The sequence below is a fragment of the Camelina sativa genome, chromosome 14 (assembly GCF_000633955.1).
Source record: "Camelina sativa cultivar DH55 chromosome 14, Cs, whole genome shotgun sequence".
Lineage (NCBI taxonomy): Eukaryota > Viridiplantae > Streptophyta > Magnoliopsida > Brassicales > Brassicaceae > Camelina > Camelina sativa.
Genome location: NC_025698.1, coordinates 24,331,839 through 24,348,084, shown reverse-complemented (window position 1 = coordinate 24,348,084; position 16,246 = coordinate 24,331,839). Strand labels below are relative to the sequence as shown.

Here is a 16,246-nt window from a genome sequence, read left to right as displayed (position 1 = left end):
CTAGGATTTAAAATTTAGAATTAAAGGGTTTTGTACTTATTTGGTCTATGTTGTGTTATGGATAATATGCTATGGATAAAGATCTAACCAAATTTATGTATGTATATTTTGTATGAATAAACACAAGTAACTATCTATTAACAATACTGCAATTGATTATCCACTTATAATTGAACAAATGTTCAACGACTGATGGATACTGTATAATCTAAAAATTCATAAAAAATATAGCAATATGTATCTTAAAATGTAGAAAATATATAATCATAACATATTTTATATAAATAAATAGAAAATTTGTTTTATGATAACAAATAAATATATTTTACTTTGTTAAACTGTTAACAACAAAAAAGAAGAGAAAAAGAGAGAAAAGAAGGAGAGAAAAAGAGGTAAGTTGTTAGTAAGGGCAAAAATGTAAAAGGAAAGTGGACACATAAACAAAAAACTTGGGAAAGTATACCATGAGTGGAAAGTGGGTTTTTGTGACACAACTCACACCCAAAGTAGATTTTCATGACATTCACCCTTAATCTTATCACCTATATTATATAGGTTACAAAAAAAATCTACTATAATACAACCGTAATGTACATGATAATAGAGATATGACGCAAGCAACCCAAACGAGCGCTTAGAATCAACAAAAGTACACAGGGCTGACCTAGAGGGGAAGCAACCCAAACGAGCGCTTAGAATCCCAAATTTTTTTCTTTTTTTCTTTAGTAATTAAGACTATTTTTTGAAGTTTTATTTAAGTATGTCTGTAGAAAAATGTTTAATTTTATAGAAAATACATAGATTTTTGCTTGAAAAATTAGAATTTAGTATGAATTTGGGTCACAAATTTCAACTTTAGTGTAAATCTATTAAAAAGAAGTCCATAATTTTTTTCCTTTAATATAAGGGGTACAAACAAAAAATTATTCTAACGCCTCTAAACCGGATTGTGCGTAACCCACCTAATAATACCGGACCAGCACTGCTGATACATATGGCAAAATAATGTTTAGTATAATACAGCTTGTGTCATATGTCTCTACATGTACGTTTCTGATATATCTAAACAAAAGTACGTTTCTGATACATGGCATAATACAGCTTGTGTCATATATCTCTACATGTACTACATGCAAGAATATTGTGCATTAATATCATTAGACGATAGCCATTAACATAGTTATGCTATAGTTGAAGTTTGGCTCGTACTATTGTAGAAATGGTTGGATATACATATATATAATTCATCGCATGCATAATCGGAAGCTTAATCATACAAACAAAACAATACCTCTATTATTTCCCCTAAGTGCTTTTGCAATTTACCAGAAATAGAACGAATAATTTCAAATTAGTGCTCCTCTAATTTTGACTAAACTAAACAGTTAATTTCATTGTTGGCAAGAAGAGGAAGATGGAAAGAAAAAAAAGGGAGACATTCAAGAATCAAGATAGTTAGGTGGAAAATGGAGACATATTTGCATTGGCGGCAAAAAAAGTTATTGAAGTTTGTGTATCCAAAAGAACCATGTGGCTTACAAAAACTCCTTTCCATTCTTATATGGCTAGAATTTTGCCATCGGTCTTATGAATATTCTCTTTCTTTGATTTTATCTGCATCATAATTTGTTCCACCCACTTACGATATATATACCTCCAATGTCACACAATTTTTCGGATCAAAGTCATCAAAACATAAACTTTTCTTTTGCGTTTGATCTTGTAACACTCCCAACCCATCTATGAAAATTAACATCCGAGATTCCACCATTGTCCGGCCTGCCGCCGAGACCCCAGTCACTAAACTTTGGAACTCCCACGTTGACCTCATCATCGCTAAGTACCACAGCCCCACTGTCTACTTCTACAGACCCACCGGCGCCTCCAATTTCTTTGACCCTCAGGTCCTCAAGGACGCTCTTTCCAAGGCCCTCGTCCCCTTTTACCCCATGGCTGGTCGCTTGAAGAAAGACGATGATGGTCGTATCGAGATCGATTGCAATGGCGCCGGTGTTCTCTTTGTCGTCGCCGATACTCCCTCTGCCATCGACGATCTTGGGGACTTCGCTCCTTCCCTCACTCTCTGCCAGCTTATTCCAAATGTCGATTACTCCGTCGGCGTCCAAACTTTACCGCTCCTCGTCTTGCAGGTTAAAAATTGATGCCTTGTTATTTGTCTTTCTTATAATTTAGCTTAGTTTGATCCTTTGTTCCTTGATGAAGTAGGTGACCTTCTTTAAATGTGGGGGAGCTTCCCTTGGGGTTGGCTTGCAACACCACGTGGCTGATGGTTCCTCTGCTCTACATTTTATCAATACATGGTCTGACATGGCCCGTGGTCTTGACCTTGTCATTCCACCCTTCATTGATCGGACCCTCCTCCGCGCTAGACACCCGCCTCAGCCTGCTTTTCATCATGTTGAATATAAGCCTTCCCCCACTATGAGGATCCCTTCGTCCTCCAAACCAGGCCCTCATGATACCACTGTCTCTATTTTCAAAATATCACGTGAGCTTCTTCTTGCTCTCAAGGCTAAATCCAAGCAGGATGGGAACACTGTTAGCTACAGCTCATACGAGGTCTTGGCTGGCCACGTGTGGAGAGCAGTGGGCAAAGCGCGCGGACTGCCAGACGACCAAGAGACCAAGCTGTACATTGCAATTGATGGAAGGTCCAGACTTCGCCGCAGCTACCCCCTGGTTACTTTGGCAATGTGGTATTCACTGCGACACCATTGACTGTTGCTGGGGATCTTCTATCAAAGCCAACATGGTATGCTGCAGGGATGATTCATGACGTTATAGTTCGCATGGACGATGAGTATCTGAGGTCTGCTCTTGACTACCTGGAGATGCAGCCTGATCTGTCAGCACTGGTCCGCGGTGCACATACCTACAAATGCCCAAATTTGGGAATCACAAGCTGGGCCAAATTACCCATCTATGATGCAGACTTTGGTTGGGGTCGTCCCCTATTTATGGGACCTGGTGCAATTGCATTCGAGGGTTTGTCTTTTTTGCTACCAAGTCCTACTGATGATGGCAGCTTATCCTTGGCCATTTCCCTCCAATCTGAACACATGAAACTGTTTGAGAAGTTTTTGTACGAGATATGAAAGAGATAAACCACCATCTGAGTATAACTCCCCTTCTTCAATGGTGGTTGCTTAGTTAAGTTGCCACTACTGTTTTGTTTTCGTGCAAAGTACATCAATAACAGTGAGGATGTCGCTCACTTACTTTTCTGTTTGTTTTGACGTGTTTAATGTGTTCGCGTGAATTAAAATTATTTCGAAATAATTATTTTAATTCATAAATTTACGATAAACAAACAAAATTTGGTTCGTCCTCCTTCACAAACTAAACATAAAAATATAATGACAGAGACATACATACATAGCTCTTCAAATGTGGGATTTGAATGAAGGGTTAATGAGATAAAGTCCCAGAAATTTACACTTAGAAAGAAGAAAAAAACGTATGATACACTTTGATAAATCATCTTTAAAAAGATGAGATGGGGATTGAATATCTGATCAATAGGGGTTCCTATGAGGAGTCTGCGGAGCAGAACGAGGAGGGTTTAAAAGAGGTTGAAGTGCCTTCACCACGATGCTCATGTTTGGTCTAAAATTTGCCTCATATTGCACACAGAGTGCAGCCACCGCAGCTAGCTGATCATTATATCGCACCATATGGCAAATAAAATCAGACTCATCAAATGTTTCAATCGTCATGTAGATGACTGCGGACTGCAAGTATCACTTTTTTCTTTGGTATTTGCAAGAAAAGGCAATCTCAGAACTGAGGTTTCGCTAGTTTGGTTCTAATGTCAGCACTCACATAAACTAGTCTTCTAAGTTGAAACTTGTATGGTCTAGTGAAAGAATGAGAGGAAAGCAATTTTGAGATTAATACCTTGGCAACAGCTTTGGGAGGGTACTCTCCGAGTAGTCTTGCATCAACGCATTGCTTCACTTTGTCTTCACTTAGTTTAGGGGTTGCCTGAGACAACACACAATCTCTTTATTATTATTTAGCAACAATAATTCATTTCAGGAAACATTACGAGTCGCAGTAATCTATATGGAAAAAATTATTGCTTCTTCCAGCGTCTTAAGTTGTTTTGACATCCTAAGTTTGGCCTAAGGAGGGCTTATTATCTAAGTTTCTTTGAGGTTTTGACCCCATTTTTGTCATTTTTAACAGACTAATGAGCTTATCACAATTTTGGTCTTCTTAAAAAGCCTCTCTTATCGATTCAGCAAACCAGAATAAGAAGCAGAGAAGAATGCACTAAACATTACCCATGTCACTAGACTTTGTTGTCCACGCGGTAAGGTGTGATCGACTGGTTTACGACCCGTAAGGAGCTCCAGTAGAATAACACCAAAACTGTACACATCGCTCTTGGAGCTCAACGTTCCTGTCATTGCGTATCTGAAATACAGAGCAAAAATATTCAAGCTTTAGATTCGTCAAGAAGAGATGCAATAGCAGGTACGGGTAAGAAAAACGAAATCCATGTGAATAAATAAGTATTTCATAACATCAGAGCATGAGAACCAAACGTTTTTGAGTGAAGACGTGTAGATTAGTCTGAATGAAACAAGCTGAAAATAACTGTTCAGGATAAAGAAAATCTTGAAAAGGGTATTACTCTGGAGCGTGATAGCCAAAGGTTCCTAGCACACGAGTTGAGTGAAGGCGAGCAGCCATGTCAGGGGCTTGATCAGACAGATCAAAATCACCAATTTTGGCAACATCGTCATCAAAAAGAAGTACGTTACTGGATTTGATGTCTCGGTGGATAACCTGAGGGTTCACCTTCTCATGCAAGTACTCAAGTCCTCTGGCTGCACCTACAGCGATTTTAACTCTCTGTTGCCACGTCATAACAGGACCTCTCAGTGCTCCTTTGACCCCTTTTCGGCCTGCACCAAAGATCATCACGTTTCATTAGTTTCTTCCTGCTGTAACTTGCTTTCCAGATGTTCTAAGTATTGAGTGACTGATCCATACCCAAGCAATGGTTTTAAGTTTAATTACTCACCATGGAGAGTATCATGAAGAGATCCGTTAGGAGCATATTCATAAGCAAGAACACGGAGAGGGCCATCAACACAATAACCCATAAGTGCAGTGACATTGTCGTTTCGCAATCTCGAAACCATTGATATCTGTTAAAATTTTCTACGTCAGTAACAAAAAAAAACTAGACAGAACATTCCCAAAGGAGTGGTTTGATGCTGGACCATTTGCACATAGAAAACATAAGGTCTACGTTAAGCCGGGGTAATTCGTTTTGGCAATATACTTTACGAGATGAATGCCCCTAAGAAAATGCATTAATGTATTCTGTAAGACTGTGACACCTACCTGGGAAAGAAATTCTTGATCTGGCTGCTTACTAGAGTCAAGTTTCTTGATGGCAGCTGCGCCACCGCTTTTAAGAACACCGTAAAACACTCTTCCGTAAGAACCCTCACCAATCAAGGCCTTGGAGCCATAGTTATCGGTTATATCTTTCAGTTCATCCACAGGAATGGCTGGTACAGAGATAGGCTGCATGGGAGTTACTGGCTGGTTCATGGGTGGATCAGCTCTTTGATAGTGGCCTCCATTGTAACCTTTAGAACAATGAAAATCCCATTAACTTAGAATCCAAAGGGATGAACACTAAGCGAAAGACTGAAGACAAGTAATGCAGTTGAAATATGAAAAAAAAGAAACCTGCTGGGTTGTGCGCAGGCCTAGGTCCGGTGTCAGCAGAGTTACGGAAATCCTCACTCCCACACCAACCAAAACAGCTCATTACACTCTTCTCTCACACGTACGAGCTAACTACACTGTAAACAGTATATGTCAACCAACAGTTCAGCTTCTTAGACTCATTTAATAACAAAGAGGATGTTCAGATACCAACTAAAAAGGTAATAAACAGTTTCCATTTCGCTAATCATGATGCTGTGTGCAGTAACAGAACATTACAGACACAAAAACAAGATTTTTGCTCATAGTAGTAATATCAGTAGAAACCAAAAAATATGAATAGTTTAGTTATCAGGATAAGGTTTTTAAGTCCATATATACACACAAAACAAAACAAAACAAAACAAAAACAGAATTGTGAAAAAATCAACAAAAATTTCCACAAGTAAAGTCAAAAATACTATATGAGAAGATGTAAATTCAAGTTACTCTACTCCATGATCAACCGATTAAACCAACAACTAATAGACAAATATATATGTTCCGTAGACCTAGAATATTCACAAGTCAACGAATTTTACCCTATGGAACTGATTTCAAACTCGGAAAAACTAGAAATCGATTCCTAGATTTCGTTCGCATAATCGTAATCGACATTAAATTCGAACCCTCGATCCTTAAAAAAAAAAAGGTTTTTGACATTTAAGTAAAGTACCAAAAAGAGAAACTCGTAACAGAGGAAAGCATTTTACTTACCTATCTCGCAAACAAGGAAAAAAACACTTCGGAAGGAGAGAGGAATTGAGAAATTCTCAGTTCCGAATCTTCGATGGTGTGGTGGTTTTATGCCTTTAGACGACAATTTGAATATGATGATGATCGATCGACTTTTAACAACTTTTTTTTTTTTTTTTTAATATATCTTTAAATGACCATTGTTGTAGTTAGTCTAATTGTAGTACTTTACTTACTTGGCAAAAAGTCTTTATCTATGTAAAATACCTAAATTACCCCTTAATTGAATAAGAATTACAGTCATATCCCTAAACACAACTTAAAAAAGTACTGAAACGGAATCGAGTTCTCTCTCTCTCTCGGCGCCGCCGCATCAAAAACCTCACCGCCGTAGCCATCAACCCACCTTCGTTTCAGGTGAGCCATTTTTTTTTTTGTTTACGATCTTATCTCCGTCGTAGTTTACATAGACCGGATGCTGAAATTGTTGTCGAGTTTAGTCATATCGTTGTTGTGTATGAAATGATGATCTTAAGAGTTTTGGAATTGCTATTGATGGATATGGCAGAAATGGCGAATAAGATTGCGATGTTTCTATCGGAAGCAATAAACAACAATGCTGTCATAAACACTTGTCTTGGGGTATCGTTTGTGGTTTTGGGATTGCGATCTGATCAACAGCAGAAGTATGTCGAGGCCTTAGCAGAGCAGAAGGATTCGCTCTCCAAGTCGAACAAGGCAATGAAAGTCACTATGTGGGAGTGGAAACAGCAACTCTTTGCTGAAGCTGCTTCCGCTGGTGCTTCCGCGGTTGTTCCTCTTTCCACGCTCAAGGCCATCTATGGTGAAGTCACAGCAACCACTCAGTCAGGTTAATTTACTAGTTTCCAACCCTCTCTTATTTATTACCTGTTGAATAGAATCAGACTATGAACTATACTACTGGTGTTGATAATGTGGAATCAGGGATCACAATTTCGATAAATCTGTACTTTTTTTGACTGGATATGCAAATATAAACTAGGCTACCTTTGTGGGTTTGATAAAGAGTCATGTATGCTCGCATCAATCAAAAATATAAAGACAAAGCGGGGTTAGAATCGATATGATCATGATTAGAAGTCGCCTTTGGAGATTAGCTGTCTGTTCACTAACTGGTTTGAATTATGTTCCTTCTTCCAGGTGACACAGCCAAGGAAGAGTCTAAAGTGTCTACCCACAAGATCATGATATGAGAGGGTTGCTAAAGTAAAGATTAGCATTCAACCTCATCAATTTTCACAAATTGCATTTGTATAACTAGAGTTTGGCATCAGAGTGTTTGTTGTTGTGATCCTTGTTTAATCTCGTAAGTAAACAGTGTGGGTAAGATCCTCTTTTAGGTTTATTTTCAAGGCATTCATTGCCGATCCATTGGAGCCTATTAACTTGATTAGGCCTTTCTTTGGTTGGATTAAGTCGAAACAAAAAGTCTGATCTTGTTACATGAAATGAACATTTTTGATAACCATGGTGATCAACTTGATCATTACATTCTTTCATATATTATTATTATTACAAATGGTGAATAAAATACATGATTTTGCATATGTATATGGATAAATATTATAATCTTATTTAGATTAAACGGAACGGAAGATAGCGAATATCAGTTTCATTTTCATCATTTGCGAGCAGAGGATGAGGATGATGATGGTTTGGTTGAATGGTCGAATTTACAAGCTGGACCGGATTTGCAAAGGCCAAAGCGACTGAAATGTGGGCAAACAGCTTGATTAGGTCTTAACGGTAAGCCATTGTCATTGAGGGCCAGTCCAGGCTCTATCGGGATTATATTCTTGGGGTGATGGTATTTGCACCTTTTTTTCAGATTACAGTTTCCTGTTATAAGATAGTAGCCGCATTCTGGTTTGCCTGGACGTTCTGGCAATTTTTTGTCAGACATATTTCCTCCTCTTATTAGACTTGGTATTGTTTGCATCTCCTTGATTATGTTCTCTTGTGTATATATATATACTAGAAGAATCTAGCATTGAATACTCAAATGACATGTTTTGAAGAAATATATCATCATTAACATTTATTATATTTAGTTATAATTGTAACTTTTTATAACTGTAATATAGTGCTATATTCATATTTATTTATTCTGATTTTTTTTTAGTAACTAGATTCATTTACCTAATACTTTAGATATATGTATTTAATTATATATATTTTTTTAAACTACATGTGACATAAGTCATTTCATGAGTTACATAGCTTTTTTAGAGAGGATACACATGGAAAAAATAATTATTACAGTTGCATCTTTTTATAATAATTTTTCTTTAATTATAATTTTCTATTTTTAATTGTTAAAATAAATTAAACAAATTGTTACAATCGTTTAATTTAACCATTTTATTTTTTTGGTATATATATACCATTACTACTATTACCTTATTTGATTTACATATTAGGTTTGTTTGGTAAATTCATGAAAAGCTACCAAAATAAGGGTTATTGTTTATTTGGGTATTTGTTGAATAAAATATTTGAATTTATATATTTTTATTCATGTTTACATAAGTAGGCATTTTTGGAGAGGAGTAATGACAATATTGTTCCTGGAAGCTGAACACATCTAAAGAGTCAAAGTGACCATCAAATCCAATTTTTTTATATTTAACTTTTTTCTAAGTTTCATCACAACGAAGATAGAAATAATCAAAATTTGTTTCCTGCATTCACTTAAAACAATCAATGGTGTAAAATTACAATGACTCGCTTAAAATAATATTTATACTTCATAATTTGGTCACAGAAACATAGTCTCTAATATGTCCACTAATAAAACAAAAGGCAAATTCTCTGCAATTATAAGCTTGAGTCCTTGACCTGTAAGAATATTTGATGATCCATTGCACCATATGTCCTTAGTTTCATACATGTCAAAACTCGATTCAAAGGAACCTAATGTAAATAAGGTACGGTTTTTGGTCCTGCCCTGATGCTACAAATAAATATGGTTGCATTTTTCTTATGTAGACCTAGACCAAGACTGTGGACAAGAAATACCAATACCTTCTCAACCACAAGTAAAATGTTAAGATTAGAAAAATTTTGAGATAAAAAAATGTAAGTTTTAAATTTGTAATAAATGGCTATTAAAATTTTAATAATTCATCACATATACATAGAATCATGAGGTCAAAAGAAAATAAAAAATCATTTAAATTTATATATAGAAATACAAAACAAAATAGGAAATGACTATACGATTGAAAGTAACAAACGATAAATTCTATATTTTCTCGTAAAATATGATAAATTAAACTATATATCATATATTACCTTTATATCCTATTTAAATAAATTAACATTTTTATTTAAGTTAAGATATCATTTGGATTTGACAAAAAAACAATAAAATGATATCATTTGTTAAATGGGGGGGGGGGGATGATACTATAAAATTTACAAAATTATGTGAGATATGAGATATAGTTAAAAAGAATGATATTGTGGAATTATAAAATTATAAGAGATTTGAAATATGAGAGTTATAGTGAGATATGTATCTTTCTTTTAATAGATAATACATAAATCAGTGTATCAATTTTAACTATTTGAGAGTTACAAAAATCCAGTAGTGTATATTAATAATTTTTAACTTGTTCTATTATATTTAATTAAATTCATTGATAGCACTACTATAATTTTATTATGAGAGTTGCAGACTAAATTTTTGAAGTAGTGGGCTTTAAATGTGTAATACAATGTAGTTTCTATGGAAATCTGAAGGGTTACAATGTATTATATCAATGTGTAACGTATCCCTTCCTACTTTTCCAAATCATAAAATTAAAACCCATTTAATTTAAAAGTGAGTGTGGTTATATTGGTGGATCCATAATTTGATTCAAAAGTATAATACGATACACATTGATCATTTAAAAGGAATATGAGCATCTAATGCTCAAATAAAACTTTCAATTCTTTACCAATAAACTTGATTTTTTTTGTTAAAACCAGAATATGTAATTAAAATTAAAATTAAAATTATAAAAATTATATAAGAAATATGAATAAATTAGTAAGATGTTAAAAATAAAATAAAAATTGAAAACAATGTAATATATATATATATATAGTACTTTCTAAAATAAAATATAGAAGAATCAAACTCTTATTACATTTTTATTTGATATTTAACCCATATAACAACATTTAGGAAAAGTTTTTAAAAAAAAATTAAGATTTGAGATATAGTGAGAGCGGAGGAGGGGATGATTACTTATATGATGGTAATTCAAATTAGATAATGGAGATGAATCTTTACAAAAAGAGCAATGTAAATTATATATCATGTAGTCTTTTTATTTTCCAGCATATCATGTAGTCGCTAAAGTTAAAATTTAGCATTAAACTATTTCATCTGATTTTGTAACCCATACAACAACAACAAAATCAAAACAAAAAAAAATACATAAAAAAGATTTGAGTTAGAGTGGAAGGGAATGTGAGAATGTGAGAATAGGAGAGTCAGAGAATACCAATATGAGAGAATGAGAGAATGATTATTTATATGATAAGAATTGTAAAAAAACAATGTAAAATATATATCACATAGTCTCTAAAATTAAAATTTAGCATTAAATTATTACAATGATATTTCATCTGATTTTGTTACCTATACACCAACAACAACAAAATCAAAAACAAAAAAATACAGAAAAAGATTTGAGGTATAGTTGAAGAGAATGTGGGAATAGGAGAGTTCCAAAATAGCAATATGAGAGAATGAGATAATGAGAGAATGATTATTTATATGATAAGAATTGATGAAAATTACATTACATTTAGAACTATGGGAGTTACAATTATAATTTATTGTGTTTGAATAAAATTGAATGGTAGAATATAGTTAATGTATAATTTATTTTGTTTTCAGTTATAATTTTATTTTAAAGTGTGAGTTAAATGTATATTGTTAATTGTTTCTTTAAATAAAAATAATTATTTTTAAATTTTAATTGAAAAAATTATATTGGCAAGTGGACCAATAAGGAGATAGTGAAATCTTACTTTTATGTATATGATATGGTTTTTTATTTTATTTGGCATAGTTTTCAGATTTGTTATAATTTTGATGGTTTATTTGAAGATTTCTAATTCACATATGAAGATTTGTATTTCGTCTTATTTGAATCAAGTCTTAGATTAGCAATTTGTACAGATTTGGCATGGTTTTGAAGATTTGTAAGTTTGTTTATTCTAATTATAATTGTATTTTTCATGGAATTAATTTGATTTTGTTGGAGATTTGGCCTCTTTGACATCGAGTCTTAGATTAAAATTTTGTGCAGACTTAGCATGATTTTTATTCGATTATCTTGAATATTTGTAAGTTGTCTTTATGGTTTGATCCAATATTTCATGAGTTTTAAAAATAAATTTGGCTTATTTGACAATGAAGTCTTGGATTATCGTTTTTGTAATTCGACATAGTTTTTTATACGATTTTCTTGAAGATTTGTAATATTCCATGAGTTTTATTCAATGTGGTTGAGAATTTAGTGTATTTGACATTCATATAATATATTAACATTTTTGTGCAGATTTGACATGGTTTTTTAAGCATAGACAGTTTGTTTATTTGTGCTCAGATAGAAAAAAAAAAACATGAGTAGCCAAGACAATGACGCGGTTACATTCACTGATATACAATTTTTGCATTCTCAAGTTTTGGAGTTTGGTGCTATGATGGTTAATGCTAAAACACTGAAAGCTATAAACACAGCTACAATTATTCCATCAATCGGTCTAGCATATAGATATAAATTGATTAATAAGAGAAGATGATTAGGTTGGTTTTGATTTGTGTGAGAAAGCTTGTGATTTTGATCATGAATCAAAGTGAGTCTCAAAAAGTTAAAAGATAAAAGATGATTTTATACATAACTGTATTCTCTCTAGTTAATTACTAATTAAGTAGATTAATTATTGTGGGACCTTTTATTTTAAATCATTATTCAAAGTGGGTCATTTGGTTCCAATTTTCTTTTTAATTCTACAACATGGAGAAAAAAGATTATTGATCCTTTTAATTTTGGATTTTAGGCAAATGTCCATGGTGTCATGAGTAAGAGATATGGTTGGGTGAAACATCTAACAAAGTAAGTAGATCTCCTCTGTTAAGCTTTATAATAATTTGGTTTTTTTTTTTTGATTTGACTTAGTTTTCAGATTTGTAGTAGTTTCGATGGTTTATTTGAAGATTTGTGATTCACCTATGAAGATATGTATTTCGTCTTATTTGAATCAAGTCTTAGATTAGCAATTTGTACAGATTTGGCATGGTTTTTGAAGATTTGTAAGTTCGTTTATTCTAATTTTAATTGTATTTTTCATGGGATTAATTCAATTTTGTTGGACAGTCAGCATAATTTTTTATTCGATTATCTTGGAGATTTGTAAGTTGACTTTATGGTTTGATCTAATATTTCATAGGTTTTAAAAATAAATTTGGTTGAGAATTAAATTTGGTTGAAAACGCTTATTTGACAATGAAGTCTTAGATTAGCGTTTTTGTAATTTGACATAGTGTTTTATACGATGTTTTTTTAAAGATTTGTAATATTGCATGAGTTTTATTCAATGTGGTTGAGAATTTAGCTTATTTGACATTCAAATATTATATTAACATTTTTGTGCAGATTTGACAAGGTTTTTTATTCGATTATCTTGAAGATCCAATATTCTATGGGATTTATACCATTTAGTTAACAGTTTGGCATATTTAACATTTAAGTTTTAGATTAGTTGTTTTTGTAGAGATTTGGTATGCTTTTTTATTCGATTATCTTGAATATTTGTATGTTGGCTTATTCCAATTTTGATTGTATATTTCATGAGATTGATTCAATTTGGTGAAAGATTTGGTTTATTTGACATTCAAGTCTTAGATTATCGTTTTGTTGAGGAAATGCATCTTTTATGATGAAATGCATATTTTATTGGATTTTGAAAAATGTAGCTTGTATTGTTTCATTCATGTGCCATAAGTAGCAAAATCAGAAGTAGAATCATTGATAACTAACAAACGATAAAACCAAAAAAGTAAATGGTAAATCAGATTGTCACCTCTACTTGTCATAATATAAACTGAAAGCTAATTGAGCTTTGTTCTGTAGAGCAAGCTTCTTAATCAGAGTTCTATGAACTTCAATTGATTTTTTTTTTTTTTGTATGAATGTAAAAATTATATTCAACAAAAAGACTGTTTCACAATAAATGCAACATCAAGCTGAAGAATTAAATAGATAGGTTAAAAAGGTGCTAGAAGAGTAGCTAGTAACAACACGTTCATCTCAAATCCTCTCTCTTTGAACTACAGGGCGGTGTGGCTTTGGAGCTGAAACCCCCAAAAAAAAAAAGATCTTTCAAGATGTCTCATCAAGGAATAAAATTAGAAGTAAAAGAGAGAGTCGATAGTGTTGGGATTGCCTTGCTTATAGAAACATTTGATAAGAGAGACAGCTTCTTCTGCCAGTATTCCTCCTCTGCACTTGTACCCTTTTTCTCCCTCGCTATCAAGGTCATAATTTAATTAGTAATGTATTTTTGTATAAGTTTGTAATGTGATCATAGAACTTACATGATATCTGACGGCTGAGAACTGCCTAAGTGAAGTGACAAAATGGAACCCCATCCCCCAAATTTATCATTTGCACATCCATGATACACTTCCTTTATACCTTCAATTAAGAGCATATCACATCATTCTCATCAGTAACCAAAAAAAATATGTCTAATTCAGCTTAAGGATTCATACCAAGAAACGATAAGGCCGATGCACACACAGTATGCAAGGTTCGCATGTTACATAAAGAATGCATTTTGAGAATTTCTCAGCAACTTGTGAAGGTGAGAGTCCATTTTTCTGCCATTGTTCAACAAGTTGATCAATTGCTTCCATCTCTGCATGTCTTGTAATGTAGCCTTTTCAAAAAAAAAAAAAAATTGTAACAAACACCTTAATATAGACGAATAAATCAAGTTAACAATCATATGATTCTGTGTTATTCAATAAATTAAGATACAGAGTAGTGTGAGCAAAAACAGACTATCCAATAAATAATTGAAGAAACTACTTATAAGCTTACTTCTGAAAGATTTGAGTGATCATATTGCGTGTCTCATTTGTTCGGTTTCGCCCTGAAGAAATGACCTTACCGTCCTCAAGAATAACACATCTGATCCAGACAAATCACGAGGAAACGGCCTTTGAGTGTGGAGGCTGTTCTGACCATCTCCGTAGTCGTATCCGGTTCGATATGGGAACACCTGCTCTGAAACGGCCTTTCAAATTTGTCAATTTTGTAGATCTTTTGCCGGAGTTTCTACCTCTTGTGCAGTCGTATTGGGAAGACACTGACCCTTTATTTATCTCCACCACTGCAATGTTTCGGTTTACTAAAAAGCTAAAGGGTCTGAAACAGGGGATCAGAAGTTTAACGCGTGATCGTCTGGGGGATCTGGTTAAAAGAACTCGGGAAGCACACACTGATTTATGTGCTAAACAAGTTGCAAACTTAGCTAATCATACCATTGATGCAATGCAGGATGAGACAACAGCTTAATCTCTATGGCACCAACTCTCATAACTAGAAGAGGGTCTATTGAAATAGAGGTCTAAATTACACTGGCTCCACGTTGGAGATCAGAATAATCAAGTGTTTCATAATGCAGTCAAACTTTGGAAAAATAAGAATTCTATCCGCGAGATACAATGTGAAGATGGTTCTATTGCCAAGACTCAAGCTGATATTAAACATGAAGCAACAAGATTCTTCTCGAATTTCCTTGGTCTCACTCCAAATGATTTTGGGGGAGCCACGGTCGAATCGTTAGTCACTGTTGCACTTTCGCTGCAGTGCTCATCATAGAGCTATGTTGATTCAAGATGTGTCGGATGAGGAGATCAGGCTTGTCCTATTTTCGATGCCTGCAAATAAGAGCCCTGAACCAGATGGCTATACTAGTGAGTTTTTCAAGCAAGCATGGCCTGTACTGGGGAAGGATTTTACGGTCGCCGTACAATCGTTCTTCCATAAAGGTTTTCTCCCTAAAAGTATTAACACTACCATACTTGCTCTAATTCCTAAGAAAGACGATGCATAGGTCATGAAAGACTATCGTCCCATCTCCTGTTGCAACGTCATATATAAAGTGATTTCCAAGATTCTTGAGAATCGACTCAAGGTTTTGCTCCCTGAGACCATCTCTTCAAATCAAACAGCTTTTGTCAAAGATAGGCTACTCATGGAAAATGTCCTTCTAGCATTTGAACTGATGACATTTCTCCATGTTGTGCCATGAAGATTGACATCTCCAAAGCATTCGATTCGGTGCAATGGTCATTCTTACTTAATACACTCCAAGCTTTAGGTTTCCCGGACATCTTTATAAACTGGATTCGACTGTGTATCTCCACAACAACTTTCTCAGTACAGGTAAATGGAGAGTTGGCTGGTTTTTTGGGGAGTTCTCGTGATGTGAGGCAGGGCTGCTCCCTCTCTCCTTATCTGTTCGTTATATGCATGAATGTCCTCTCACACTTGATCAATAAGGCAGCAACAGAGCACCGCTTTGGCTATCATCCTCGATGTCATAATCTTCTTCTCACACACCTCTGTTTTGTAGACGACCTAATGGTTTTTGCTGAGGGTACTAAAAGATCTGTTGAAGGCATTATTCAAATCTTTGATGACTTTGCTCGACTTTCAGGACTGAAGATCAGCCTAGAGAAATC

General features: G+C 34.1%; 3 protein-coding genes and 2 pseudogenes across 6 annotated transcripts; 2 read left to right on the top strand and 3 right to left on the bottom strand.

Annotated features, from left to right (window-relative positions):
• Positions 1,695–3,307, top strand: LOC104742328 (annotated as a pseudogene).
• LOC104742329 (pto-interacting protein 1) lies at positions 3,353–6,633 on the bottom strand. 4 transcript variants are annotated; one of them, XM_010463323.1, is made up of 8 exons: positions 6,469–6,633; positions 5,734–5,849; positions 5,380–5,630; positions 5,054–5,180; positions 4,661–4,934; positions 4,302–4,440; positions 3,919–4,005; positions 3,353–3,674 (listed from the first exon to the last, which is right to left on the bottom strand). In XM_010463323.1, exons 2-8 carry the CDS (start codon positions 5,813–5,815, stop codon positions 3,537–3,539), a joined length of 1,098 nt encoding a protein of 365 aa, XP_010461625.1. In that variant the 5' UTR covers positions 5,816–5,849; positions 6,469–6,633; the 3' UTR covers positions 3,353–3,536. The 4 variants fall into 4 exon arrangements, with proteins under 4 accessions (XP_010461625.1, XP_010461627.1, XP_010461626.1 ...); XM_010463325.1 differs by having other exon boundaries at positions 4,308–4,440; XM_010463324.1 differs by having other exon boundaries at positions 5,734–5,844.
• On the top strand, positions 6,774–7,988 carry LOC104742326. Its single transcript, XM_010463322.2, has 3 exons — positions 6,774–6,864; positions 7,016–7,318; positions 7,630–7,988. Exons 2-3 carry the CDS (start codon positions 7,018–7,020, stop codon positions 7,680–7,682), a joined length of 354 nt encoding a protein of 117 aa, XP_010461624.1. The 5' UTR covers positions 6,774–6,864; positions 7,016–7,017; the 3' UTR covers positions 7,683–7,988.
• On the bottom strand, positions 8,057–8,402 carry LOC109128836 (zinc finger CCCH domain-containing protein 13-like). The gene has a single exon (XM_019235942.1). It carries the CDS (start codon positions 8,390–8,392, stop codon positions 8,111–8,113), a length of 282 nt encoding a protein of 93 aa, XP_019091487.1. The 5' UTR covers positions 8,393–8,402; the 3' UTR covers positions 8,057–8,110.
• Positions 13,803–15,895, bottom strand: LOC104743941 (annotated as a pseudogene).